General features: G+C 37.2%; 2 protein-coding genes and 1 long non-coding RNA gene across 6 annotated transcripts in view; 1 reads left to right on the plus strand and 2 right to left on the minus strand.

Annotated features, from left to right (window-relative positions):
• The window catches only part of Col28a1 (collagen type XXVIII alpha 1 chain), a 164,203-nt gene that overhangs the window by 69,596 nt on the left and 66,847 nt on the right, over positions 1-27,760 (plus strand). For all 4 annotated transcript variants that reach the window (XM_046422560.2, XM_046422562.2, XM_046422561.2 and 1 more), the window contains 6 exons: positions 251-319; positions 2,990-3,061; positions 6,633-6,701; positions 7,330-7,398; positions 11,970-12,038; positions 12,389-12,457. In XM_046422560.2, the coding sequence (XP_046278516.1) occupies positions 251-319; positions 2,990-3,061; positions 6,633-6,701; positions 7,330-7,398; positions 11,970-12,038; positions 12,389-12,457 (417 nt within the window). The remainder of the gene's footprint in view (positions 1-250; positions 320-2,989; positions 3,062-6,632; positions 6,702-7,329; positions 7,399-11,969; positions 12,039-12,388; positions 12,458-27,760) is intronic.
• Positions 480-5,200, minus strand: LOC124077999 (uncharacterized). Its single transcript, XR_006846781.2, has 3 exons — positions 4,750-5,200; positions 4,079-4,163; positions 480-1,595 (listed from the first exon to the last, which is right to left on the minus strand). It is a non-coding gene; the product is annotated as an uncharacterized LOC124077999 (long non-coding RNA).
• On the minus strand, positions 7,856-8,230 carry LOC124078001 (large ribosomal subunit protein eL27-like). The gene has a single exon (XM_046422570.2). It carries the CDS (start codon positions 8,132-8,134, stop codon positions 7,892-7,894), a length of 243 nt encoding a protein of 80 aa, XP_046278526.2. The 5' UTR covers positions 8,135-8,230; the 3' UTR covers positions 7,856-7,891.

The raw sequence follows: 27,760 nt of genomic DNA on the forward strand, positions 1-27,760 counted from the left end.
TGAAGAGCCAAAGGAAAGTGAGCTTATTGCTTTGAAAATTGGCTGAGAAATTAGACTTTTTCATGATATTTCAGCTGCTCTGGTTGAACTGAAGTTTAATGTTAATTTATTCATTGATATGCTTCCAAATTAATTTTGAGACTAGAGTGGAGGGTCTCAGCTGAATCTGCTGGCAATAAGAGGAGACAAGGTAGAATTATGTATTCTGTCAATGGAACGTTAGCTAAGACTTCAGTGTGATTTCCTCTAGGGAGAAGCCGGGCTTCCAGGAACAAGAGGCCCAGAAGGACCGCCTGGAAAAGGACAACCTGGTCCCAAGGTTTGCAAATGACGAGGTGTTGGGGGAAACAGCCTGTCTATGTTCTGGTCCTGATGCTACGGAACCAACCTATTATTCTTGCTGTGTCAAATGTATTTACATCTGGCTTTAAATTATGGATACTATCTTGTAAGCTTTTGGAAGACAGCAATGTATTATTCATTTTTATTTTCCTAACATCTATCATAAGACACAGCATAGAGAAGAGTTCAACACATGTTTTCTCAATAAATGGTCACATTGACATTTAAAAAACACATAGAAGGAGAAGAAGCCTCAGGACACATTGTTGAAACTTGAAAGTCCATAAATTTTCTTCAGATCTTTATAGAATCTCATACAATAGTAAGAAATATAACTTTTTTAATGGCAATCTAGGGGGGCGCTGTGTAAGCTGTGTGCTTGGCCTGTGCAAAGCCCTGGGTTTGCTCCTTGACACCACAAAGTAAATAAATAGATAAGAATTAAAAAAATAAAATAAATGGTGATTTTATTTCACAATGTGGTATGTTTTACACCCTGTAGAAATGCTGGTTGAATGACATCTTTCTGTGTGAAGATGAGAAATATAAATTCATCAGTAGGGTGAGGCTAGTAGTGACATAATTGACAGCCTCCAAGGTGCCAGATGTCTCTGTAACTTTTATAAAATAGTCATCAATATGCATATAAAGATTCTTATGGATGATATATGAATAAAGTAAAAATGAAATTTGTATACTTATTAATATTTTATTATAATTCTAATAAAATTATGATTGATAGCTTAAGAAAAGTCTATGTCCTGTGAAACTATAAATACTACAAAATAAACAAGGAGAATGTGCACTGCAGGGAAAGGCCACTAGACTTGTGGCTTTGAAGTGGTCTGTGGCTTCTGGAAGGCCATTGGAGAAGAGGTTGGCAGGATCATCTTACAGCCCAGGCAGGTCATGGTGCAGTGTTGACACCTCATTTCATTTAGTTATGTTCCTTTTCTTCTGGGGTAATTGAGGCCAATAAGTAGGTTTGGAAGAGAGTGGAAGAAAATAAATAGCGTTGGTTATGTTTTATCTCTAATGACAGTAATAATGATGTGATAGTGATAATTGGACACCTGTTTTTTTTAACCTATGTTGCTGCTGTCCGTTAGTATGGACTCTGGGAGTTCATTTCATCTGTCCATTCCATGGGAGCCCACCTCTTCTTCTTGATGGAACATTTTCTTTGTTGATGACTGTAGAATAGTCTATTGGTCATCAACGTGCGGTTCCAGGACCAGAAACAGTCACATCACCTAGGAATGTTAGACATGCAAATTAAAATTGGGCACCATTGAAGACCTACTAATTAAGAGGTGCTGGGTGTGGGGCCCAGCAATCTACTCTAACAAGCCCTCCAGGTGATTCAGATGCTCAAGTTTGAAAACCATGGTTTAATCATTTATATCATGAATATTTAAGTGACCTCAACTGCAAACCCCAAAGAGCAATTCCTTTGGTGGGGTGGGTCTACACGTGGATTTGGCAGTGTTAGGCAGTAGTTCAGGATGCCAAGATGGTGGAAGCAGGGTTTAAGAAAGATGCTGCTGAAGAATAGACAGGGGATGCACTCTCATGTCCCTGTGTAGGGTAAGTCCCATTACCATGACAACTCCCACCACTGAGGCCTTAGAACCATGACAACTCCCGCCACAGGTTTGGCATTTTAAAATGACCAATGGGGATAAAGTGGGCAGTATTATAATTAGGTTTTCTAAAGTAACCAATGGGGGAAAATTGGACCATATTTGAATCAGGTATATAAGGTAACCAATAGGAGCAAGTGAGGTAAGGCCTTGAATCAGGTCCATCTAGGGAAGACAGCATCTCACAGCTCCACATATAAAACTCTAATTTCCAGACATTGGGCCCCTCTGTTCTACCTTAAGGAGTGCTACTTTTACCTTCACCTTCAATAAATCCATACTTTGCCTGTTACTTCTGTACACTTGCTCAATTCTTTGGGGCACCAGGACCTGAACCCCAACTGGACACCCTAATGATAACAGCAGGAGAGCCTTAGTTGAAACAGTGTCATAAAGTTGGGAGGCTTCCTTATTGAAGGTAACAACTGCTTTGGGGGAGCCCTGCCCGACACAGCCATGCTTGAAACATCCAGAAGGCTGTTTTTGGATCTGCTTTGGGTTAATGCTGAAATATCTTACTACAGAACCTATGTTACCATGATTTGTCTCCTTGGGAGGAATGAACTAGATTCCCCACTGGGGAAGAAATGGGATTGTAAAAAATGTCTTTTTTTAATGTTTTAAAACCGAAATAGCATTAAAACAGAAAGACAAGATGAAAAAGCATAGTCAGATCTCTTTCCCGAAACTCTGAATGCCTCAGAACCATCTGTTAATAGACCAAGGGCGCAAAACAAGTATAAATTCAAGTAAAAGTTCTCAAAGATTCAGAATGTAGATTTTTAAAAATATTAAATCATATTGAATAATTGATGAAGACAGAACAATTCTGGAGTTACTCAGTTTTTCTGAAGAACATTGACAAACCCTGTACAACTAAGCTGGGCTCAGGCATATCGCCTTAAAATTGGTATTTGTTGAGAATCTGGCTTGGAGGTGGTCATTGTTAGGTTGGGAGAGGGTTTGTTACTACAGCATCTATATTTTCATAATTATTTTGTCAGGGTGATGAAGGAAAGAAAGGAAGCAAAGGAAATCAAGGACATATGGGATTTCCAGGACCCGCGGGACCAAAGGTATGTTTCTTATATTCTAATTTTGCTTTCAGGAGATTGTAATTGTGTCTGGTTTCAATAGATTAAAATTCCACTGCAAATTTGATTACTTGTTTCCTTCCCAACAAATACAAAACAAAACCCCCCAAATAATAATTTTAAAAAAGCCTTTAGAAAACATTCTACTCCCAGACCCAAATAGAATTCAGTAAAGAGATCCACGGAGTATGTAATCTTTACAGGAATATCTATGCTTCTAAGAGGGAATCTGTATGTCAACCTGCTCAATTACCAAACATTCAAAAGTTGAGATAAAGCTGGGGCCATAGAAAATACCATTATTTTCATTATATCATTTTGTTGAACAAGAAGTTGGGGGACTGAGAGGCAGCACGGCCTGAGGAGGAGCAGGCTTCAGGAGGCCCCTTCCATTGGACTTGGCTCCAGCTTCTCAGAGCCAGTTGCTTCCCATATGGAAAGAACAAAATATGATTAATTTCACAGAGTTATTGTGAATATAAGGAGTTAATAAAGCATTCAGCATGGTACCTGGCACCTAGTAAGTATTCATCACATGGAGTTATTCAGAGAGAAAAAATCCATACTGTGAAATAGAAAATAGGGGCCTGTGATCCTCATAAATTGTCCAGAACAGGGAGCTGAGGAGGAATTGAAGGAGATTGTAAGGCAAGGAGGTGTCCTGAGTCAGGTGAGAACATTGTGACTGTTTTGAATATGTCAAGAAGTAGACTGCAACCCACTTGAATCAAAGTGTGAAATATGATTTGTCAAGAACTATGTAATGTTTTGAACAACCAACAATAAAAATTAAAGAAAAAAAAAGTAAAACAAAATGAAACAAAACTAAAAAAAAAAAAAAAAAAGAAGAAGTAGACTGCAAATCCAAGAGAATTTATGCCCCTCGGAAGATGCTGATTGTAAGAAAAGAGATAAGGAGTATATTCAAGGATGAGATGATTGAAGAACAAATGTTGAAGAATGGTATTAGCAAGAGCAGGTAAAAAACCAAAGCCTCACCTGTAGACCAGTGATTCTGAAATGCTATCGTCCATCAGTGTCACCTGGTGAGTTTGTCACAAATCCATATTTCTTGGTCCTATTCCTAGAGATAAGGATTCAATTAGTGGGTGGGTCCCCGTAATCTGCATTTCTCCAAGAAAGTCCTCAGATATTGGTAGTTCAAGTAGCACAATTTGAGAAATGCCCACTATATAAGAAATGTGTAGTATTAGTGTGAATAACGGGGCTTACTTTTAATGTTTTTGTTGCTCCTACTCAAAGTGAGTATTTTTATATTTTGAAATAAGGATTTTTCCCCCTTAAGGTGGAGTTGCAGAATTGCCATATTTTAAAGCATAATCGTACCTTCATCCAGGGGCTTTGTATGCCTAAAAACTATATACTTTCTGTGATACTTTTTATAGTTTAAAATGAGCCTTTAAAAATAAGGACAAATTAAATCTAGAAGCATAATTTTTCTTTGCCTCTCATTTTAGTGAGGAATTTTAACAGGTATCTTGTTTCTTTGTCACAGGATTGAATAGGGGGTTTATCTGTGGCTAATCCTGACTGACATGTATGTGCCAGTACTGGTTATGCATTGTGCCAAACCCTACAGGGTTCAGGTTTAAGGACTGGCTTGTACATGCCCTCACAAGGACTGGGCCCCAGCAGATCGGTGTTCTTACCTTGTGGGTTGTAATGGATAATTTTACCACCCAGTAGAGGCCTTAGGTGGGAAGATGGACACTGGCTCTTCACTGGTGAATCAGACCCATGGAGTCCCTCCTGGAGGAAGTGGGAAACCCAAGAGACAGCTCAGAGGACATGAATCAGGCAGAGGAAGGATTAGTCATCAATCTGAAGTCCTAGCGGGTCAGATAGAAGCATAGCATAGAAATAGATCAATCGCTAGTGCAGTTCTCCACGGTTTTGTTTTTGTAAAGGGCAGATGGTAAATATTTAAATTCGTGGGCTAAGAAGCAAAATTGAAGACATTGCATCCATGAAAACCCATTGTTAGCCCAGTGCTCTTCAAAATCTGGGGGCAGGGTGGCTTTGGCCACATCTACTCCAGAGCAATAGTTTCCAAATTGTTCTGGTTGTAAAAACTCTGGCAGTAAAATTCTGATCACACTCCAGTATAGATTTATTTATTTATACATATTTGAAATTGAACCCAGGGGCACTTTAACACTGAGCTACATCCCTAGTCCCTTTTTAATTCTTATTTTGAATTAGGGTCTCAGACCAGTCTCAAATTGTAATCCTCCTGTCGTAGCCTACAGAATTACTGGGATTATATGTGTGCATCACAATGCCTGTCTTGTTTATTTTTAATCAATTTTATTCACAAACTATCTTATATGTTATCGATTTTCATAAACAATGGGATTTGTGGTGTGTGCAGTGAAAGTTGCTTTGAAATATGGTTTTCTAAAGTATGGTAATGGGGTCCATGTCAGAGTCATCAGAGGTACTTCATGAACATGCCTGTTCCTGGGCTGCACCCCTAGATCAAATCTGAAGCTCTGGGACTTGAAACCTAGGGCTGCATATCCACCTAACTCTTTTGATAATTCTTATACTTACTAAAATTTGAGAATTGCTGGTTTACATTTCAGGTGAGACAGAGGAATTACCTCTTGCTCCAAATTGAGTCTCTATGACTTACTATTAAATCCAAAAAGGTAGTTAGGGAGGAAGAGAGCAGAAAGGGGAGGAAAAGAAAAAAAGTACTTTAAGTTTTCTATCCAAAGTTAATTTTTTTTATATTTATTTTTCAGTTTTTGGTGGATACAACATCTTTATTTTTATGTGGTGCTGAGGATCGAACCCAGCACCCCGCGCATGCTAGGCGAGCGCATTACTGCTTGAGCCACTTCCCCAGCCCTATCCAAAGTTAATTTTTTAAAAAAATCTATGAACTCTCAACTTCTAAAAAAGGATGTAAGATAACATACAGTGGAAGATTGAGCCCGGTGCCATGGCACACAACTGTAATCCCAGCAGCTCCAGAGGCTGAGGCAGGAGGATTGCAAGTTCAAAGCCAGCATCAGCAAAAAGCAAGGTGCTAAGCAACTCAGTGAGATCCTGTCTTCAAATAACATACAAAATAGGGCTGGGGATGTGGCTCAAAGGTTGATTACAACTGAGTTCAATCCTCCGTACCCCCTGCCACAAAAAAGATATACTATAGGCCATTAAAATGAAACAAAAAAAAAAGGAAAAAATTGAAATTTGAAGTGTACTCTAAAACTTATGTGGAAGACATTGCTATAATTTAACAAAACATTTCTTTCTGAGCTTCCTGGCATACAATACAAAAGGGAAGGACGGTGGATTGCAACATCTGTATTAGCTAGTGAAAAGTTGCACAAGAGATTAAATTTCTTCTAACACTCAGGAATTAACTGAATACATTTAATAGAGAACACTGAAATCTTATGGATTGACTACTTTAGCAATGATTTACAAAAGGTGCTCAAATTATTTTCACATTAATTTATGAAAGACTAATATTCTAAAATCTTCAGACATTGAAGTTTTTTTTTTTTTTCCTCTTTTTAAGGGTGAACAGGGCATTATGGGCCCTTTTGGAATGCCTGGACCATCAATTCCTGGACCACCTGGGCCAAAGGTATATATTCTTAGAAATTTTTTCCTTTTACTTGGATCTGTGGCAGTTAGAGGGAAAAACATTTATATTTTATGATCCCAGTGGATCATGATTTAGTGAACTAGAATTTCTATTTTGGGAAATCCCTAAGAAATGGTCTCATTTAACCCTGATATTTCACAGATAAGCAGACCAAAAGCCAGCAGTAGAGTTAGCCACTGCAGTTAGCAGAGTTTCCAGTGTTAACTTCATCCTGTACTACTTCTTCCAAATCCTAGACCCCAGGGCAGGCAAGAATTTTATTGCATTTATTCAGAAAAAAGTCTACTAGGATGTATAATTGAAAAGCTTGGCAGAAAAGAAATACACTAAGTTTTAAGAACATCCCCAGGCATTCTTACAGCTTAAATATTTGAGTCTAAATTGCCACTTATTATTTCAGTGAGTTTTCTCCAAACAGCTGTAGTAGTCTTTATTGGCAAGTTTTATTAGGATTTGAACTTCCCCTCAAATTTGTCAAAAAAATATAATATTTTAAGACTTGAGTTGGTAGATTAAGCTCTTTCAGATTGGCCAGTCTCTTTTATGCTGTGTGCCTTGTGGTTTTTCACACAACCTGGAGCCTGTGAATGTTATTTGAAATGTACAGGGAGATAGAGGAGGTCCTGGGATGCCTGGATTTAAAGGAGAACCTGGACTTTTTATTCGAGGACCAAAGGTATGTTTTATTCATGTTCTTTTCCTTTGTTTGCATGTGAGAAGTCGACTTAATGCCTGCTGTGTTAGCTTTTCATTGCTATGACAAAATACTTGAAATAATCAACTCCTAAGGAGGAAAAGTTTATTTTGGCTCATGGTTGCAATCCATGTTTTCTGGGCCTTCTTGCTTTGGGCCTGTGGTGTCATAGTGTATGATGGCAAGAACACATGGTGGAGGCCTTTTCAACTCCAGGCAACCAGGAAGCCAAGAAAGAACAGGAAGAGGCCATGCAAGGTCCCATTGTCCCCTTCAAAGGCACATCTACAATGATCTAGCTTCCCCACCTCTTAAAGTGTCTACCACCACACAATTTTAGTGCCACAGACTGTGGTCTAAGCCTTTAACACATGAACCTTTGGGGGACAGTCAAGATCCAAAGCCTAGTACTTATTTTTTTGTTTGTTTTTTTTTTAAATTTTGTTTTTAATGATGGAAACAACAACAAAAATATCTAAAACCAAAGCTTCTGGAAGAACCATTTGTTCTTGCCTGTCTTGTACCTCTCTTCAAACTTAATCTTGGCTTCCCGACGGGCCTTATGTTTAAGAGCAGGGTCTCTGAAGACATCCTTGTTGACGACAGTTTTGTCCAAGGGGATATCGACAGAGTACCTTGTGGGCATGAGGTGATTGTAATTATAAACTTTCACAAAAGACTTGATCTTTGATCTTTTGGCGATTTTCTTCTTGCCCATGGAAGCTGTCACTTTGCGGGTATAGCGGTCGATTCCAGCCACCAGAGCATGGCTATAGGGACGGTCTGATGTGCCATCATCAATATTCTGTTTAGTCTTAGTAAATTACTTAAGTCCTCTAAACCTTAGCAATAGAAAGGAATTCTTTCATAGTTTAAGCAGAATTATATGACTACACCTATAAGGCGTCCAGTAAACGTAGACCACTATTATAATTTAAAGCCTCTTTGGTGGAGAACATCTCACATTTGTTTTTATTTTGCATCTTCCCTTCCTCTCTTAAAAACCCTCATGTATCACCATTCCCCGGAAGTAAGTCTAAAAGCCTAGTACTTATTAAGTGGATTTTTCTACTTGTAAATTCTCTGTATTGATGAAATAAATTTTAGAACTATATTCTTTAAAAATCAGTTTATTTTTTTACATATGTGGAAAACAGTAGTTCCTATCGTTATATTTTTGCTGATTAGACAATTATTTGAAAATGCTGTTTTTGCAATGTCTGTGATATAAGGGTTTTAATGGCCTCTGGCTCTTTCATTTATTTACCAATGGGAGCATAGCTGTTTGCAAGACACTGTCCAAAAGAGCTCACATTTGGAAGCTTTACTGGATCAAAGTTTTGCTTGCTTTGATTTTTCATCCTTTTGAGTTATTTCAGGTGAAAACACAAATAATTATACAAGAGCCTAACCAACTGGTTTTCCATGGTCACAAATCACCATTTCCCTTTTCACACTATACCCAACATTGCAGCAAAATTTAGCATTTATAACATTCCTAGGTATCAACCATCTCTGTTTATGGGAACAGACTTCCAGGCCCCATAATTAATACTTATTAAATGAATAGCATATTGCCATGGAGCTTTGAGGCACATTTCTATATTCTCTTATCATATGTCGTATCTTATGTCTCATTTAGCTAAAAAGGTTAAAGTACTTAAACTGAAAAAAAAAAAGTTGGAGTCGTCTTTTAAATTAAACATAATTCATAACCTATTAAAAACAGACATAAATTGGAGTGTTGAAGATCCTCCACTCTTCTTACTGTTTTAGCACTTCTTCCTGCTGGAGTGCTGAGTGCCCTAGTTTGTCCAAGATTGAGGGTTCTTAGGATGCTAGGCTTTCAGACTGAAGCTGGGAAAATCTTATGCAAACTGGGATGGGTTCTTCACCCTACCCCAGACTTCGTGTTATATGGAACCTAAGCTATGTAGATAGCTCAAGAAAATAAAATTCCTTTTTTGGGGGGGGGGTACTGGTGATTGAACTCAGGGGCACTCAGCCACTGAGCCACATCCCCAGCCCTATTTCGTGTTTATTTAGAGACAGAGTTGCTTAGCGCCTTGCTCAGTTGCTGAGGTTGGCTTTGAACTCATGATCCTCCTGCCTCAGCTTCCCAAGCCGCTAGGATAACAGTTGTGCACCACCGCCCCTAGATAAAAATTCCTTTTTTCTGGTGAGAAACTGCAGACATGAATTTCTTTAATTATATCAGTGTGACAGTTTTCATCCTGTTTGATAACTGTGTATGCACAATCCATGATTTATACTTATCTCTCTGTATTTCCTTTGAAATAAGAATAAAGTCTAATTAAATGTGCTGCTAGAGTTTTCAAACCTCACTTCTTTCCTGCTGATGAACACTGGGCATTGTAGGTAATTGTATTTAAAGATATTTGCTTTCAACCAAACATTTTCCTAATCCTTTGGGCTCTAATGCTGTTCTTTCTGCCATTATTTCCTAATTCATTAGCTTTTACGGTTTTGGAAGGTCACATTCTTCTTTGAATGGCCAATGGAGGTTTTGGCATATTAATTCACTTTTGTGTACTATTTCAAGGAACTCTCGGACCCATTTCTAAACACCAGATTTCAATTTTCATCCAAATTTCTGTTGAATGAAAGACTTCAAAGTAAATCATTTTTAGGACATTCCCTTGAATCCAGTGCAGAAAGGCCAAGTGGCAAAATTCCATATATAAAAACACTGTGAAGAGTTCAAAATAAAAGTATACCCCTATTCTCTTGATATTTCCTATTAACATTAGAAGCAACCAGCTAAGTAAAATTTTTTGCAGGAGAGAGGGCAAAGATATCTAAGAAAAGAAAATGTTTGTAAACTGTGTTTCTATGTTTTGTTTTGTTTTTTGCCCCATACTGTGGGTGCAGAGGTTAATCAATAACAGCTGATGATTGATTATTGCTTGGAACTTAGATGAGAGATTTGAAAAATGAATTTTGATTCCAATTTTTTTTTCAGCTTAACCAGGGAGGCAGTTATTGCTTTATTTTGTTGCAGGCCTTTTCCTGGTATAAGGATGGGAAGAAATGGGAATATTATTTGGGGACAAGTCTTATACATGAATGTTCAGAGCTTAAACCTTAAATGTAATTGGAATAGCATAAAAAATTGCTTCTGAGTTTTCAAACTCAGTGACCAATTTCCTGTAGCAGGGGACATACTAAAATTTACCTCCTCTAAAGACTATGTGCTTTTTCTTTATTGTACATCTCTCAAAAAATCATAAGTTTTTGTTGATGAAATAGTGCATAAAGTTTTTATATGGGGCTACACATTTCTTAAAGATGATCATTTTTAAGAAGTCTAATCACATAAAACTAGTCTCTTAGATTTACTAGGAGAAAACAGCTGTTGCATGGTTTCAAAATAAATTTATCATTGCTTTAAAGGTATGTGCTATTTTTCCTTCCCCTAATCAATCATTCAGTCATAGAATTAGGAAATTTTAGAGAGTTAACTTTTGGACAACATTTTGGGTTGGAGTAGTACCAATTTGATCTCAGAATTTGCTTGTATGTAAAGAAAATTCTTGGGTATTGTTTATTTTTACTGTTTGAGGAAAATAAAGTCTGCCTATTTTTAGAGTTTTCTCCTAATGTAAAAAAACACATATTTTAAAACATGAGCACCAGGAAGGGTGGTTTACTTTGATTGACAAGGTTGTAGGAGTTGCCACAGTAACTGAATGGCATGGTTTATTAGACTTTATATTTAACAAATCTTCTAAAAGATTCATTTTTTTCCTTCCTGTTCCCCAATTTTACTTTAGTCAAAAATCTTTTGGATTTCTATTTGTAAGAGAATTACATATTAAATTTTGTGTAATTACAATTACACAAAAATTACCTCTCCCTAATCTCTGAATGGAAAGTGAATGACTGCTGCTCAAAGTTTTGATGCCTGAGATTGTCACTATTAAGCAATATTTATAACTTTTCCTTAGTTCCAAAGATAGTGAACCACAAACTATCAGTGTCCCATCCTTTCATAACTTAAAAAAAAAAATCTCCTTTTGTTTTCGTTTGGGTTTATTCATTCCCCCATGTAATTTGGGTACCATCGATGAAGACAATAGGTTTAACACAATAGCAAGGAGTGTAGAATTATCTATTCCACCCTGAAATTTTTGCTATGAATTTACTTTGCTTATCTCACATTGTGCTTACTGAATTTTTTATGTTCCTCCCAGATTTATGATATACTATTTATTATTTTGAAAATTGAAATTTATTACCCGCAAGCCATTTTCTAATTCCTGGTAATTGTGTTTCCAATCGAGGACTTTATAGTGGTTTCTATATATTCCCTACATTCAAACTGTACTTCTTCCCCCTGAGCTCAGGTGGATAAGGCTTCTGAAGAGGTAACAAATTGCTGAATGTGGTAGGATTATCTCCTAACATTTTTCAAATTATTCCTTTGCACTCATCAAATATTTCTTTGGTATATTGAGTTGGTGTTGCTTAAGTTTTGTCAGGTGTTTCATGCTTTAGCCTCATGATATCACCTGGTATTGAAATTTACCTAGGGTGCCCAAGGCCCTCAGGGACCCAAGGGTGCTCCAGGACTCAAAGGCGACGGCTATCCTGGTGTGGCTGTAAGTGTGGATATTTCCCTTTTTTCTTTATATTTGTATTTTTTTTTTAATTTTAAACTTACACATAATTGTCCATATTTGTGGAATACAATATGATAATTTGATACATGTACGTAATGTACAATGATCAAGTCAGGATGTTTAGTATTTCAGTCTCCTTAACCATTTATCATTTCTTCATGTTGGAAACATTCAAACTACTCTCTTCTAGTGTGTTATAAAATATGTAATAAAGAGTGTTAAACTGTGTAATGTTGAAAATATTATTCTCCTACCCTTCTTTCCTCTGTTTTTTCTGAGCATTGCATTTTACAAAGATGCTCATTGTCCCCGTTTTGATGTTATCTCAGGGACCTAGAGGATTACCAGGACCCCCCGGACCAATGGGTTTACGTGGAGTGGGAGACACTGGAGCAAAGGTGAGATTTTTTTAGCAGGCAGTATACTAGTTTCTAAAAATGCACCTATAAGTACATGACTTTGGTGAAGGTGATTTTAGCATAACAGAAGAACAGAGTAGTCTGAAGCAATTGATGAAGTTATTTATCTTTACCTATGGACTTCCTGGGGCACTTGCACCATTATGAACTTGTAGATTGTATGTTTTTTTTCTCCTGCTTTTCTGGTAGCAATTCTCACATTCCCTTGCTGTTTCCTATTTCTGTTCCTAGATCAGGGTCTAATTCAGAGTCCCTCTCACTGTTCTAGCCATCTCTTTCCTAGGAACTTTCACTCAGCCCTGTGTCTTTAACCATTACTCATGTACTGATGGTTTTTACATTTCTAAGTTCACTCCCTTAAGCTTAGGCCTCATGAATCTAGATTCTTACCAGATGTCTTCTCTTAGATAACTTATAGACATTTCTATCTTAACAACCAGAATAGAACCTTGGCTTTTATTCCCCCCATAACCCTATCAAAGGCATTTACATCTGCCTCATGCTCAAGCTAGAAGACCTATAAGTTATCCTTGGTCCCTTCCCTTCCCTCTTCTTCCTCCATATCTGGTCCTTTGGCAAATGCTGCCAGGTCTAGCTTCAGAATGTATTTTGACTTTTGTTCCTTCTTCCACCAGGCAGACTACCACCATCTTTTGCCTGGGCTACTAACATGGCCTCTTCACTGGTCTTTCCTCTTTCAACTCTGCCCTCCTAACTTAGCAGGCAGAATAATCTTTTAAAACCACAAATAAGATCACATTCCTTTCTTGTGGGATATGACTTAGTGACTTTCTTTGTGCTTAGAACGAACTTCAACCACTTTCCCTGGCCTTAGAGGCTCTTCAGGCCCCGACATAGCTTCTGTCCACTTCTCTCTTCTGCCTGTGTCTGGCCAATGCTGGCCTACCCTGTTGCAGCTCCTCCAAGCTTAGGGCCCTTGGCTCTGTTGGATGGCCATTTCTTCAGGTCTTAGCTCAAATCTCACCTCTCTGATCACGCATACAAAAAATCACTTTCCTCCCTTCTGTGTATTTCCTGTGTAGAATGAATCACCTTCTGAAATGATTGTGCTCATTTATTGCTTTGCATATTTCATGAGAATGTAAGTTTTCCTGAAGGCTGGCTCTTTGTATTGCCCCCTCCTCACTTCCTGGCAGAACTAAACATGCCACCCATTAGGAGCCCTATGATCTGTCGAATGAATGGAAAATGAATGAATGATCAGTATCATTCCAAAAAGAGAACTTTTCCCCCAATATAATTACTCACTTAGTTTTTTTCATGCTTCTAAGTCTCTTGAGAGAGAAGATATTATATATGTTCCATGACGGTCTTTTTCTTTTTCCTCTCTGCTACAGCACTTAGAGATACTGCTCCTTTAAATGGAGCTGGTGACAATGGAGCTATTCCCCTGTCCCAGCTGGAATAAAAAATTGGAGACCCATGACACTAAACATCATCTCTAAAGGAGATCGTAACACTTGCTCCATTTCTGTTTCTTGAGTTAATTATGAGAGTCCAGTGAGAGGATGTATGTGAAAGTACAATATGAACCACAGACAGAGGACAAACGGGACATGGTTTGTTCAATGTTCCAGCTTGGCCTGACTTAGGACTAACTCAGATCCTTGAACAAGCCTTGACATTTTCAGTAGATTATACTGAATTTAGGTATTAAGATACTATTTTTTTTCTTTAAGGTATAGTAGCAATCAAAATGTTAAAAAAAAAAAAAGCCTTTAATAGAGGGCTAAGGTTGTCGCTCAGTGGTAGAGTACTTGCCTAGCACATGTGAGGCACTGGGTTTGATCCTTAGCACACATATAAATTAATAAAACAAAGATATTGTGTCCATTTACAACTAAAAAATATTTTAAAAACTTTAATAGAGAAATGCAATAGGTAAAATCACAAATAGGTAAAATAACTTTGTTATTTTCTGCTGAGAGTGAAACATCGATAAAAACTTTTTTATACTGAATACTTCTGTAATGAAGTAGAAGCTTATTCTTATTTAAAATAAGACACAAAATAAAATATTAAACACATACTGGACTGTGTTTGTATTCCAATTGAAACCGGTGATTATTTACATTTTCATGGAGTAGATTTTGAATGTTTTATGTAAGGATATATTACGTTATATTAAATTGTACTATTATGTTAGTGCTTTACATTTAGTATTAGTAATAAAGGAAAGTACTTAAGCACAGATGAAGAACATTTAAAATTTGGATTCTTGTGAATATTCCACTCTGATTATTTAAGATACAGACCAAAACATTTGCTGAATGATTTCATATGCAGTTCCCTCTAAAAGCTTCCCATATTTGCTTTTCATGTATATCTTTATTTTAAAACACCAAGAAAAAAGGTGTTCCTTGCTAGACGTCATCCTGCCTTTCTATTTTTTTTTTTTTGAAAGACTCAATGTATCCCCAGAAAGTGTGTCATGAGTGAGACTCTCTTGCCTTTGTTAGCCCATAAGGAAGGCTGAGCGGAAGCATTAACTTCCACTGGCTTTCAGTTGTGGGTAGAAGGGACAGAGGGAGCATTAGCCAGGACTTGCCTCTCTGTTCCCTGCCTCCCTCAGAGGTACTTTCCCTTCTCTCCATTACCTCTTATCTCTTCCTGTGGAAAGTATGATAATCTAGACACACCCAGCCACAGGAGGTGTTAGGGGAGTGAATTGGTCTTGAAACTTAGGAACTTGGATCATAAACTTGAAGGAAATTCTAAAAGCATGTATCAGCTTAAATAACTTCCAAAATCATCATCTCTTCTTCTTCTTCTTTTTTTTTTAACAGCGGCCTTGTGGCCTTTCTTCTGAAGAAAACATTTGGAAACACACACACACACACACACACACACACACACACACACTCACACGGTAAAGAATGGAAGAAATCTTGAAAAATCTAATTCCAGTTAGCTATGTTCCTCTGATAAAGTGGAGGTGAGACTCAAAATAGCAAATATAGTCAATGACGGTGAAAAACTGAGAATTCAAATGTGTGCCAAGTTTCTCTCCTTCCATTTTGAGTTAAAATGACAGAGAAACTAAGTGTGTTGGAAAGGGAGAGCAAAAGGGAAAGAGAGATTATATAGGTATGTATATCCTGGTATGTTTTTCATTTAAACTCTGTGTAGTTACCTTAAAATTTTGGCCTTAAGGCATTAGCTTGCAAAACAAATGTGTTTTGAAATAAGGAAGCTATTAAGGTTGACGATTAATTTATGGTGGGTTTTTGTGATATTTAGTTAAGGTCACATGTGTTTAGCATATGATACAGGCATTAGAATCAAAGTTTTTATGTTTTAAAACATATAAAATGCAAACCCTGACATCTAGCACTCTTGTGGTACTCTACGGCTTTTCCCAAGTGGAAAATTTTTTTACAGCATTGGTGGTTACAGTCCTTTTACCTTGAATTTAATTCAAATTTTGACAAGACCTTCTGAGATATTTCAAAATTTCTAGTAAGAACTTTCAAGGATAGGGTAGATGTAATTTTAAAATCGACTTGCAAAATACGCTGGAAAGAGGAACTGACAGTTGGTTTCCTGTTAAGTGGGAAGTGTTCATCCAGTGTCCTATGTCTGAATGCACACTCCTGGTGGGGAAGGCTAGTTTGGAGATTGCACCCATCACATTCTGCATTTCTTCACTGGAGACCTGGAGATGTTAGGAGGACTCCCGATGATTTAAGAACAATCATGACATCTCATGTCCTTTTCAGAAGCTGTAGATAATTCTTGGCTCTTGAATTGTCACCCCAAAGGTCCGAGAGATACTTGTAGCCCAAGGGCCGATTTTCTGTGTCTGAGCCTAAGAGTTTGTTTCTGGCCCTTATAAAAGTGGACTATCAGGCTGTCTCTCCTGAGCTCCTGAAGTACAGAAACCTCCCTGGTGTTCTCTCAGTTCTTTCAGCCCTGTCAGTGTCCTAACTCATCATAGGGAAAGTCATGCCTTCCCCTAAAGCTCTGGAATGGTTTATCTTAGGCCAGTCTTTAAATCTAGTCCGGATTTGGGGGCCTTCCAAGGAATTTTTAACCATCAAATGCTTAGAATAACATCTGTGGATAGAAAAGACTCACTGGATTGTTGTTTTTTTGAATTATTATTATAATTATCACATATTACCTAAATGTTTCCAAAACATCATGGTATTTGTAACAACTCCCCTATTTTATAGATAAGGAAATCAAGACCAAGAAGGTTGAGCAACTTGCCCCTTTTAACATTTTGGATACTAGGTTTTGTGTATGAGAGGTAGACCATGAATATGATGAATGAATGAGAGACTGAATGGGTGAATAAGTCAAAGCAGAGGGAATGACTTACCCTGAACCACAGATGCTCAATCTCTAATGCAGTCCATCTTCTAACCATCTCAACTTCATACAGATGGATTGTTTTCCTTTCTATCCTAGCTTTTCCATGGTCAAAACCTGTATTACATAAGCCTTATAAGCATACACTCAAACCCAAAAGAGTTAAACATTTTTCAAAAACTTTAAATGTTTGAATATTGTAAATACATGCTTTATTTAACAAAAGTGGCCCATAGTCATAAATTAAAATGCAAGTCCATGTGAAAATTCCACTGAGTGTCATTATTCTAAAAATGTTCCCAGTGTCTGAATCGCCCCTCTGTTCTCTGCAATGGCTCACATATGTGCACACCACCAACAGGCAGTGATCGAACAGAGGACCGATTCACACAGATGCATTAGGAATTTGTGGATTCCACTGGCAGACATGGACTGGACAAGGAACTCCATTTTGAACAGGCCTGACAAAGAAGGCTGGCTTAATGATAACAAACTCCAAGTGGACTTGAAACCCACCTCCCTCTAATATGCCTGCAAAATTGCTACAGGCCAGACCCATTATTTCAAAAGAGGGCTAATTAAAAACAGAGCCATATAAAGTTTGAATGTCAGGCAATTTGACCCATAGGTTTCAGAAGAGGTCAAATTCAAGACCAGGAAAACTTGACTAGGTGACTTTTCAAGGTTACTCCCTGATTCAACTCTATGCACAATGCCTGGAGTCTGAGCTCACTCGAGGTTACCTTATGACTTTCAGTGTTCATTTAGTCTCTTCTTGCTATTTCCCTACACTCCATTTTTTTTCTCAAGAGTACCTGCATCCTTTCCCTGTAGTCCTAAAGATGCACATTAAATTCTCTGAACATTCACTGCCCACATCCTGTTAAACACATTTTTGTTTTTAATAATGCAGTCTGCAGAAACTTGCCCCCAGTGGAAAATTATGTTGAGAATGAGTACCAGAGAGCATTCTCTTCTCTTTTCACTGGGAGCACTACCAGTGTTTCTAACTTAACTAAATGAGAGAGACTTTCTCCAGTGAGATTCTTGGCACAGGACAATCATGAGTTGATTTTGAGAAAATGAAGAAAAAATAAAAAACAAATACCCCAAAACCTTTAGCAAGTTTTAAAATTATCAGGGACTAGTAGATATGGACTATTTGGGGTGAATATTATAAAGTTCTAGGAGAGAAATTGATTTGAAGACTTGAAATTATTTTAAATACTTTAAAATTTAAAGTTGGGAAGATACCAAAGGAAACCTGATAGCAATTTGAATACTGTGTTTTCTAGCATCTTCTTAATTATTTCTTCATTCCCATAATAATCATGCTGGTAATTGTCACTGTTTCCCTCTTTATATCAAAGCCTGTCAGGAGAAATGACCAGATGATATGACAGCAGGCAGTCATTAGTCAATGCTCATGGCCAGGACCTGGGTTATGTCTATAAACTTAGAATAAAACCTCTAAATTTTCCATTGCCAATTCTGGCAGCCACAGGGAGGTATTCCAGAGTTACTAAACTGTGACATATGCTGAATTACATAATTCATTCCAGAGTGGTATTTATGTTTATGGAAGTTGAGGACTTAGTAGTTATAACTTAATTTTATTTAAAAGCCAAAAAGAAAGAACATCAAGCAGATGTTAATTATCACTTTGACGTCTCCTACCTTATTTTAAAACTCAGTCACTCCTTGGCTTCACCAGTTAGTGGAATCTTTAGAGTACCATTCTTTGAAAAATTCTTAAGAGTGATTTTTTTTTACAGTGAATTTCATTTTGTTTTTATTGTCCCCAAAGTGAAAAAGCATGAAATCTCTTTGTGAACAACTGTAATTTGCTTTCACAGTCCTCTCAAAGAGTGTCCTGGATTTAACTGGCACAAACAAAGGAAGAGATAATGACTAAAGCTTTGTTAATATGTGTGTGTTTTAGGGTAGGGGGAAATAGTTTAATGGGCTAATTATTTCCCCAAATATTATATTTAAATTTTTATAAAATATGTAGGATATAATAATGGGTTATTTTCTTATCATTGCTCTGCCCTGAAACCTCTGCCACTTATTTGCTGTGTGACCTCAGCAAGTCATTGAATCTCCCTGAGGCTCAGCATCCTCATCTGTGATTGGGCCAATAATGTCTACTTCATAGGGTTATTCTGAGAAAGTAATAGAATAATGTATATGAGACTTTTTAAATGAAGTCTAATATATGAAAGCGTTATAGTTAGAAGTATTCACCTATGCTTTACTCTGCCAAATCAAGCACATTGCAGGATGGATGAAAAGAGAGATTAAGAATTTGTGTAGGTAGGATGCCCAGAATTAGACCAATGAAAACCTTGGGGTAAACCACAGAATTAAGGAATGGCAGTGGAGGGAATATGTAAAGGGAAGCCTGAGGCAGCTGGTGTTTGTTCAGGTGTTATGGGCCTCATATAATCCCAGATGAATTTTTATAATCCAGGATGTCTACTTCTTGAGCATACAATTGACTTAATGTAGGAAAAAGACTTTCACAATCACATTGGTGTGGTCTTTGCATTAAATGGCAGCTGGAAGAAAATCTATGGAGAAGTTAGCCTCTTCCATCTAGTTCTAGCCAATATTAAAATAGTAAATGGGCTTGGTATCGTACCTGGACTTGACTTGTGTCAGGTGGCATGAGTTTGGACAGTTTATGTACCCTATGTAGTAGCCTCAGTTTCCTTACCTATAAAATGGAATAATTTGATATTAATAGGATCAGCTGAGATAATAAATGATGAATACTTGCTGTTTAATAAACTTAATACCTGTTCATTATTATTTATAATTATAGTTTCAATATTAACCAAAGCAGGGATTTGCTAATGAGAAGGTGCATGTGATAGTGTGCCTGATTTCTTTTTCTTTTTTTTTTAAAGGTGAAGGTTTTGATATATCTTATTATAACATCATAAAAATTTGTATGTTTTTAAAGGACTTAAAGTTAACCATTCTTCAAAGTTATGATCTAGGTAAGACCTTCACTGATTCATTCACATAAAGAAGTACTGCAGATAATCTTAAACCTGCCCATTTCAAGTGAAAATGAGAGGAATATTTCCCATCTTGAGTCATTTTGTGAGCCCAGAGGAAGTGCAAGGCCATCTAAACAGTTATTCTTTTCTTAAGGAAGTGAAGACAGATAGCAGTGGAACTTAGGCTGTAGTCCTATGGACTTGATGGATGTAGTTACAAATGGAAACTCCAGAATTTGCTCAGTTCTGTCCATTAACTCCTGGTACAAGGGCTCCCTCTGCAGGCTTCAACAACCCTCAGACATTACACGGGAAGCTAAATCCATGCAAGAACCTATTGTAATTTCCTTTACTTGAGAATGTCACTCTGAATACTGACAACAAAGTGCATATCTGAAAATATCACAGGTAAACACACTTCTGATTAGGCCCCAAAGGTGCTGTCGAGCGGCAAAGACACTTGCACGCAGTCTTCTTGCTTACATTCGTCAGGTTTCACAACCTAACATGAACTCATGGCCTATGAAACAAGAGACTTGACACATTTTCCAAGTGCCCACTATATGGAGAGCCACTATCTCTGTGTACTTGCAGTCCATTAAGTGCCTGATACTCAATTGAGAGTATGGTACATATACATTGTAGAACAACTCTAGCATCTGCACGACTGTTAAGCCTTGATGTAAGTCTGTCAGTTTCATAAAAGAATAGGTGAATACCATATTAAATTTTTATAGATTGAAATATACAAAAGATTATTTTGATAGATGAAACATAACTATTTGTCTACAATTATATGGATGAGGCTAGGCAATTGTGTGAGGAGCACCCTGAAATTCCACAGATGACAGAGTCACATCTTTGAGCTCATTGGTTGCAGCTGCAGGTCAGAAAGGGCAGTAAAGCATCTTTAGGATCAGCTGCCTTACTGCAGTTAACCTTCAGATAACCCTAATGTGGAGTGAGAATAAGAGAATATGAAGAGAAAGTGAGTAACAACACTGGCACTGGCAGGTTTGGTCTAGGTATACTCATAATTCATTTCAACTGTTTTTCCCACTCTTATCTCTCTGTGTGTTATGTTTTAATATGGTTAAACTAATCAAATAGGAGGTTTTAACTAAAATCATCAAATTTTTCATAAATTGAATATTAAGAGTGTTAAATTCTTAAATTTTACTTTCTAAGAAAAATCCCTGCCTTCTTTCTATATCCTTAGTTTTTTAAAAATTAGGTAACATTTAGCACATACCAAGAGTACATGACATACATATAAGTTTTACCAATAATGTTAATCTACCTGAGTGTTCCTCTCCTATGGCCATTTAAAAAAATCTTTAAAATCTTGTATTCTTCTCCTTATTAAGGGTAAATATTATAGTAGTATTTGGTCATGCTTATTGCTGAGATTTTTGTTGGATGTTGTTCATGGCTTTTAAAAAATGTTACTTGAAGAATTCTATTATAAAAATTATCAAGTATATACAAAAGTAGAAAGATAAATGAGATGAACTTTCATTTAGTCATCACAGTTCAACAATTTTCAACATGTAGTCCATCTTGCTTTATCTGGATTCCTCACTCCTTCTCTAACACATTATTCTGAGGCAATCCCCTGACATCATCCATCTAAAGCTTTAGTATCTGTCTCTGATACAGAATGACTCCATTTCAAACATAACTACAGAAACATTATCAAACCTAAAAAATTAATTCCTTATTATACCAGATATCAAGCATGCAATTTTTCCAGCTTATCTCAGAAATTTGTTATATTTATTTGTTTGAACTAGGATCCACTTGATGTCCACACATTGCATTTGATTGAGCTGTCTCTGAAGTCTCTTGTAATCCTGGTTTGCTCCTCCCTCATTTTTTCCCTTGCATTGTCTTTGTGGATGTGTTATTTGTATTTGGGGATTTCGCTGATGGTATGTTGTGGTGTTGTTTAATGTGTTTCTCTGTCTTCTGTATACTTTTGCAAACCAGGAGATCTGGAGGCGGGCTCTGATCCCCGTCTAGTTTTTCTTGGCCAGGCTATACATAGGTGGAGCTGTGTATTCTTCAGGAGGCACAAGGTGTCCAGCTATACCCTTTCTAAGCTCTAAACCACATCCTGGAAGGTCAGAGGAGAGCAGGAACAAAGCAGAGAGAGCCATCCTGTTTGGGATGGGGTTGGACTGAAGAATTATTTTGGATAAAACATTTAATAATTCTAGGTAAAATCTATTTAACGGCATTCACTCATGTTCTGTTTTGTTAGGGTGGATCAGAATGCTTGGAAGAGAAAAGATCTGTCTCTTTTAGGAGATATCAAAGTCTGTGAATCAGCCAGGTGTCATTGGAGGCATCACACAGTGAACATACAGATACTGCCTTTAAAACATTTCAGAGCTACTCAAGAAAGAAGAGATCATAGACATACAGCTCCATGTGGGAATGACCATTTAAACAGGGAGGAATTTGAGAGTCCATAGGAGAGAAGTGTTAGAGAAACAATTAGTACCTGGAGCCTCATAAGAACCCAAGCACTGAGTGGAAGGGATGGAGATAGGAGACCAGAATCATTTGCCCATTGGCAAAAGAGAAGTACATAATTATGAAAGAAGAGATTTAGACAGTTAAGTCAATAATAAAGTGTGGTTTTAAAGTAACCCTCATTCTTTTGATTTAATCTAGAAGTATTTTGGAAAGGCATAGATCTTGGAAAATAGAGATGCAAAGTCTGGCTCTGGTTCTCCTATTTTTTTCTTTGTAACTTTATTGAGGCATATTTCACATTCTAGAGTAAATCTATAGTTCGTGCCTTACCACATTCTCTATCCATTTGCTAGCTAATGGCATTAGGTTGTTTCCAATTTTGAGCTACTCTGAATAATGCTGCTAAGATCATTCATTTGAAGGACTCTATATGGACATGTGTTTTTATTTTCCTTGGATATATGCCTAGAAGTGAGATTGCTGTATCATGTGGTAAATATATATTGAACTTTTAAAGAAATTGTCAAACTGCTCTCAAGGAGCTGTGCTAGCTCTTGTGAGGGTTTCTGCTTCTCCATATCATCTAGCCCAGTTTTTTAATAGTTATGCAGAACTGGGTAAACTTTGGTTTTCTCCTGAATAAAGCAGGGTAGCAAAGTGAGCTGCTCCAAGTGCCTACTCCATGTTAGACAAGGTGATAGGAACAGTCTCATGCCTTGCACCACATCATTCTTATTCCTATGAAATGTAGATTTTATCTCCTCATATCTGATAAATTCACTGGGTTGGGTAGACTAATCATCATTGTAATCAGGGTTGTTGTGGATACTAACTAATATGAAATAACATACATGGACATGCCTAGCATAATTTTAGGCATAGAGAAGGTGATTAATGAAGAGGCTTTTATGTCTCTGCTTCTTTCCTTTGTTAGCATTTCAGGGAGACCCTAAGCACAGGGCCTGAACTATGTTTATTGGATCTCATCACTTTTCTGGTAATACTGGTAGTTTTCCCTAATGAAACTGCCACACCTTGGAGAAACAGAAAAGGCATAGAATGTACACTGTGGTCATAATCTCCCTAGGGCACAAATACCATAGAGCCAATCCCTAAGTCCAATAGCATAATTTCTGTTGCTTAAAACAGTAACAGGAACTAGTTCAGGCTGTGGTTATGTCTCCTAATGGCTGCTTTGTATTCTCATGTGCTCTTTTGTCCTCTGTTCACAATAGCAGTAATTACTTTCCCAAAATCTAGAAAAGGGAGTTCTGAAAAAAGTACATAATTAATGTTGCCAAGAAGTTAATTAACTTGATTGACTTAAAGTGAATCTTTATTAGTTGCTTTAAATATTGTACAAACGGCAATAAGAAATGAAAAAAAAAAAGGGGAACAGAGTGATAGTAACAAAAACTGCATGGTGTTGGCATAAAAACAGACATATAGACCCATGGTACAGAATAGAAGACACAGAGACAAATCCACACATCTATAGGCATATCATCCTTGACAAAGGTGTCAAAAACATACATTGAAGAAAAGGCAGCCTTTTTAAAACAGAATTAAATTTATTGTATATGACAACAGAATGCATTACAATTCATATTACACATATAGAGCCCAATTTTTCATATATCTGGTTGTACACAAAGTAATGTCACATCCTTCATGTCTTCATACTTGTACTTAGGATAATGGTGACCCTCACGTTCCACCATCTTTCCTACCTTATTCCCACTCCATTCCCCTCCCTCCTCTTTTCCCCTTTGTCCTATCTAGAGTTCATTTAATTCGCCCATCCCCGCCCACACAGCATATTATGAATCAGCACCCTTAAATCAGAGAAATAACTGGGCATTTGGTTTGGGGGATTGACTAATTTCACTTAGCATTATATTCTCCAACTTCATCCATTTACCTGAAAATGCCATGATTTTATTCTCTTTTAATGGTGAATAATATTACATTGTGTATATAGACTACATTTTCTTTATCCATTCATCTATTGAAGGGCATCTAGGTTGGTTCCACAGTTTAGCTATTGTGAATTGTGCTACTATAAATATTGACGTGGCTGTGTCCCTGCAGTATGCTGTTTTTAAGTCCTTTGGGGTAGAGACCGAGTAGTGGGATTGGTGGGTCAAATGGTGGTTCCATTCCAAGTTTTTCAAGGATTCTCCATACTGCTTTCCATATTGGCTGTACCAATTTGCAGTCCCACCAGCAGTGTATGAGTGTGCCTTTTCCCCCACATCCTCACCAGCACTTATTGTTGTTTGTATTCTTAATAGCTGTTATTTTGACAGGAATGAGATGAAATCTTAATTTTGATTTGCATTTCTCTAATTGCTAGAGATGTTGAACATTTTTTCATATATTTGTTGATTGATTGTAAATCTTCTTCTGAGAAGTGTCTGTTCAGTTTCTTGACTCATTTATTGATTGGGTTATTTGTTTTTTTGGTGTTAAGATTTTTGAGTTCTTTATATACCCTAGAGATTAGTGTTCTATCTGATGTACATGTGGTAACAATTGGCTCCCAAGATGTAGGCTCTCTATTCACCTCATTAATTGTTTATTTTGCTAAGAAGAAGCTTTTTAGTTTGAATCCATCCCATTTTTTATTCTTGATATTAATTCTTGTGCTATAGGAGTCTTATTAAGGAAGTTGGGGCCTAATACAACATGATGAAGATTTGAGCCTACTTTTTCCTCTATTAGACATAGTGTCTCTGGTTTAATTCCTAGGTCTTTGATACATTTTGAGTTAAGTTTTGTGCATGGTGAGAGATAGGGATTTAATTTCATTTTGTTGCATATGGATTTCCAGTTTTCCCAGCACCATTTGTTGAAGAGGCTATCTTTTCTCTAATGTATGTTTTTGGTGCCTTTGTGTAATATAAGATAACTATAATTATGTGGGTTAGTCTCTGTGTCCTCTATTCTGTACCATTGCTCTATCAGTCGATTTTTGTGCCTTTACCATGGTATTTTTGTTACTATTGCTCTGTAGTATAGTTTGAGGTCTGGTATAGTAATGCCACCTGCTTGACTCTTCCTGCTAAGGATTGCTTTAGCTCTTATGGGTCTCTGTTTTTCCAAATAAATTTCATGACTGCTTTTTCTAATTCTATGAGGAATTTCATTGGGATTTTGATTGGAATTGCATTAAACCTGTATAGTGCTTTTGGTAGTATGGTCATTTTGACAATATCAGTTCTGCCTATCCAAGAACAAGGGAGATCTTTCCATCTTCTAAGGTCTTCTTTAATTTCTTCCTTTACATTCTCTAGTTTTTGTTAAAGAGTTCTTTCACCTCTTTCAGTAAGTTGATTCCCAAGTATTTTATTTATTTCTTTTTAATTTTTATTGTTGGTTGTTCAAAACATTACATAGTTCTTGATATATCATATTTCACACTTTGATTCAAGTGGGTTATGAACTCCCATTTTTACCCCATATACAGATTGCAGAATCACATCAGTTACACATCCATTGATTTACATATTGCCATACTAGTGTCTGTTGTATTCTGCTGCCTTTCCTATCCTCTACTATCCCCCCTCGCCTCCCCTCCCCTCCCCTCTTCTCTCTCTACCCCCTCTACTGTCATTCATTTCTCCCTCTTGTATTATTTTTCCCTTTCCCCTCACTTCCTCTTGTATGTAATTTTGTATAACCCTGAGGGTCTCCTTCCATTTCCATGCAATTTCCCTTCTCTCTCCCTTTCCCTCCCACCTCTCATCCCTGTTTAATGTTAATCTTCTTCTCATGCTCTTCACCCTACTCTGTTCTTAGTTACTCTCCTTATATCAAAGAAGACATTTGGCATTTGTTTTTTAGGGATTAGCTAGCTTCACTTAGCATAATCTGCTCTAATGCCATCCATTTCCCTGCAAATTCTATGATTTTGTCATTTTTTAATGCAGAGTAATACTCCATTGTGTATAAATGCCACATTTTTTTTATCCATTCGTCTATTGAAGGACATCTAGGTTGGTTCCACAGTCTTGCTATTGTGAATTGTGCTGCTATGAACATAGATGTAGCAGTGTCCCTGTAGCATGCTCTTTTTAGGTCTTTAGGGAATAGACCGAGAAGGGGAATAGCTGGGTCAAATGGTGGTTCCATTCCCAGCTTCCCAAGAAATCTCCATACTGCTTTCCAAATTGGCTGCACCAATTTGCAGTCCCACCAGCAATGTACAAGTGTACCCTTTTCCCCACATCCTTGCCAGCACTTGTTGTTGTTTGACTTCCTAATGGCTGCCAAACTTACTGGAGTGAGATGGTATCTTAGGGTGGTTTTGATTTGCATTTCTCTGACTGCTAGAGATGGTGAGCACTTTTTCATGTACTTGTTGATTGATTGTATGTCCTCCTCTGAGAAGTGTCTGTTCAGGTCCTTGGCCCATTTGTTGATTGGGTTATTTGTTATCTTATTGTCTAATTTTTTGAGTTCTTTGTATACTCTGGATGTTAGGGCTCTATCTGAAGTGTGAGGAGTAAAGATTTGTTCCCAGGATGTAGGCTCCCTATTTACCTCTCTTATTGTTTCTTTTGCTGAGAAAAAACTTTTTAGTTTGAGTAAGTCCCATTTGTTGATTCTACTTATTAACTTTTGTGCTATGGGTGTCCTATTGAGGAATTTGGAGCCCAACCCCACAGTATGTAGATCGTAGCCAACTTTTTCTTCTATCAGACGCCGTGTCTCTGATTTGATATCAAGCTCCTTGATCCATTTTGAGTTAACTTTTGTGCATGGCGAGAGAAAGGGATTCAGTTTCATTTTGTTGCATATGGATTTCCAGTTTTCCCAGCACCATTTGTTGAAGATGCTATCCTTCCTCCATTGCATGCTTTTAGCCCCTTTATCAAAAATAAGATAGTTGTAGTTTTGTGATTGGTTTCTGTGTCCTCTATTGTGTACCATTGGTCCACCCGCCTGTTTTGGTACCAGTACCATGCTGTTTTTGTTACTATTGCTCTGTAGTATAGTTTGAAGTCTGGTATCGCTATACCGCCTGATTCACACTTCCTGCTTAGCATTGTTTTTACTATTCTGGGTCTTTTATTTTTCCATATGACTATGCTGAGATTTCATCTCACTTTAGTCAGACTGGCAGTCATCAAGAATACAAATACTAAATGCTAGAGAAGATATAGAGGAAAAGAAACAATTTTGTGTTGTTGGTGGAATTGTAAATTAGTACAACCACTATGGAAGTCAGTATGGAGTTTTCTGAAAAGACTAGGCATGGAATCACCATAACCCAGCTATACCACTCCTCAGCCTTTGACCTGAAGAATTGAAGTCATCATTCTATAGTGATACATGCATACCCATGTTACAGCAGCACGATTCCACAATAGACAAACTATGGAATCAGCCTAGGTATCCATCAATGGACAATGGATGAAGAAAATGTGATATACATATATATATATATATATAT

This window comes from Marmota monax, unplaced genomic scaffold, assembly GCF_021218885.2.
Source record: "Marmota monax isolate L192 unplaced genomic scaffold, Marmota_monax_Labrador192_F-V1.1 WCK01_AAM20220418_F8-fsc00144, whole genome shotgun sequence".
Classification (NCBI taxonomy): Eukaryota; Metazoa; Chordata; class Mammalia; order Rodentia; family Sciuridae; genus Marmota; species Marmota monax.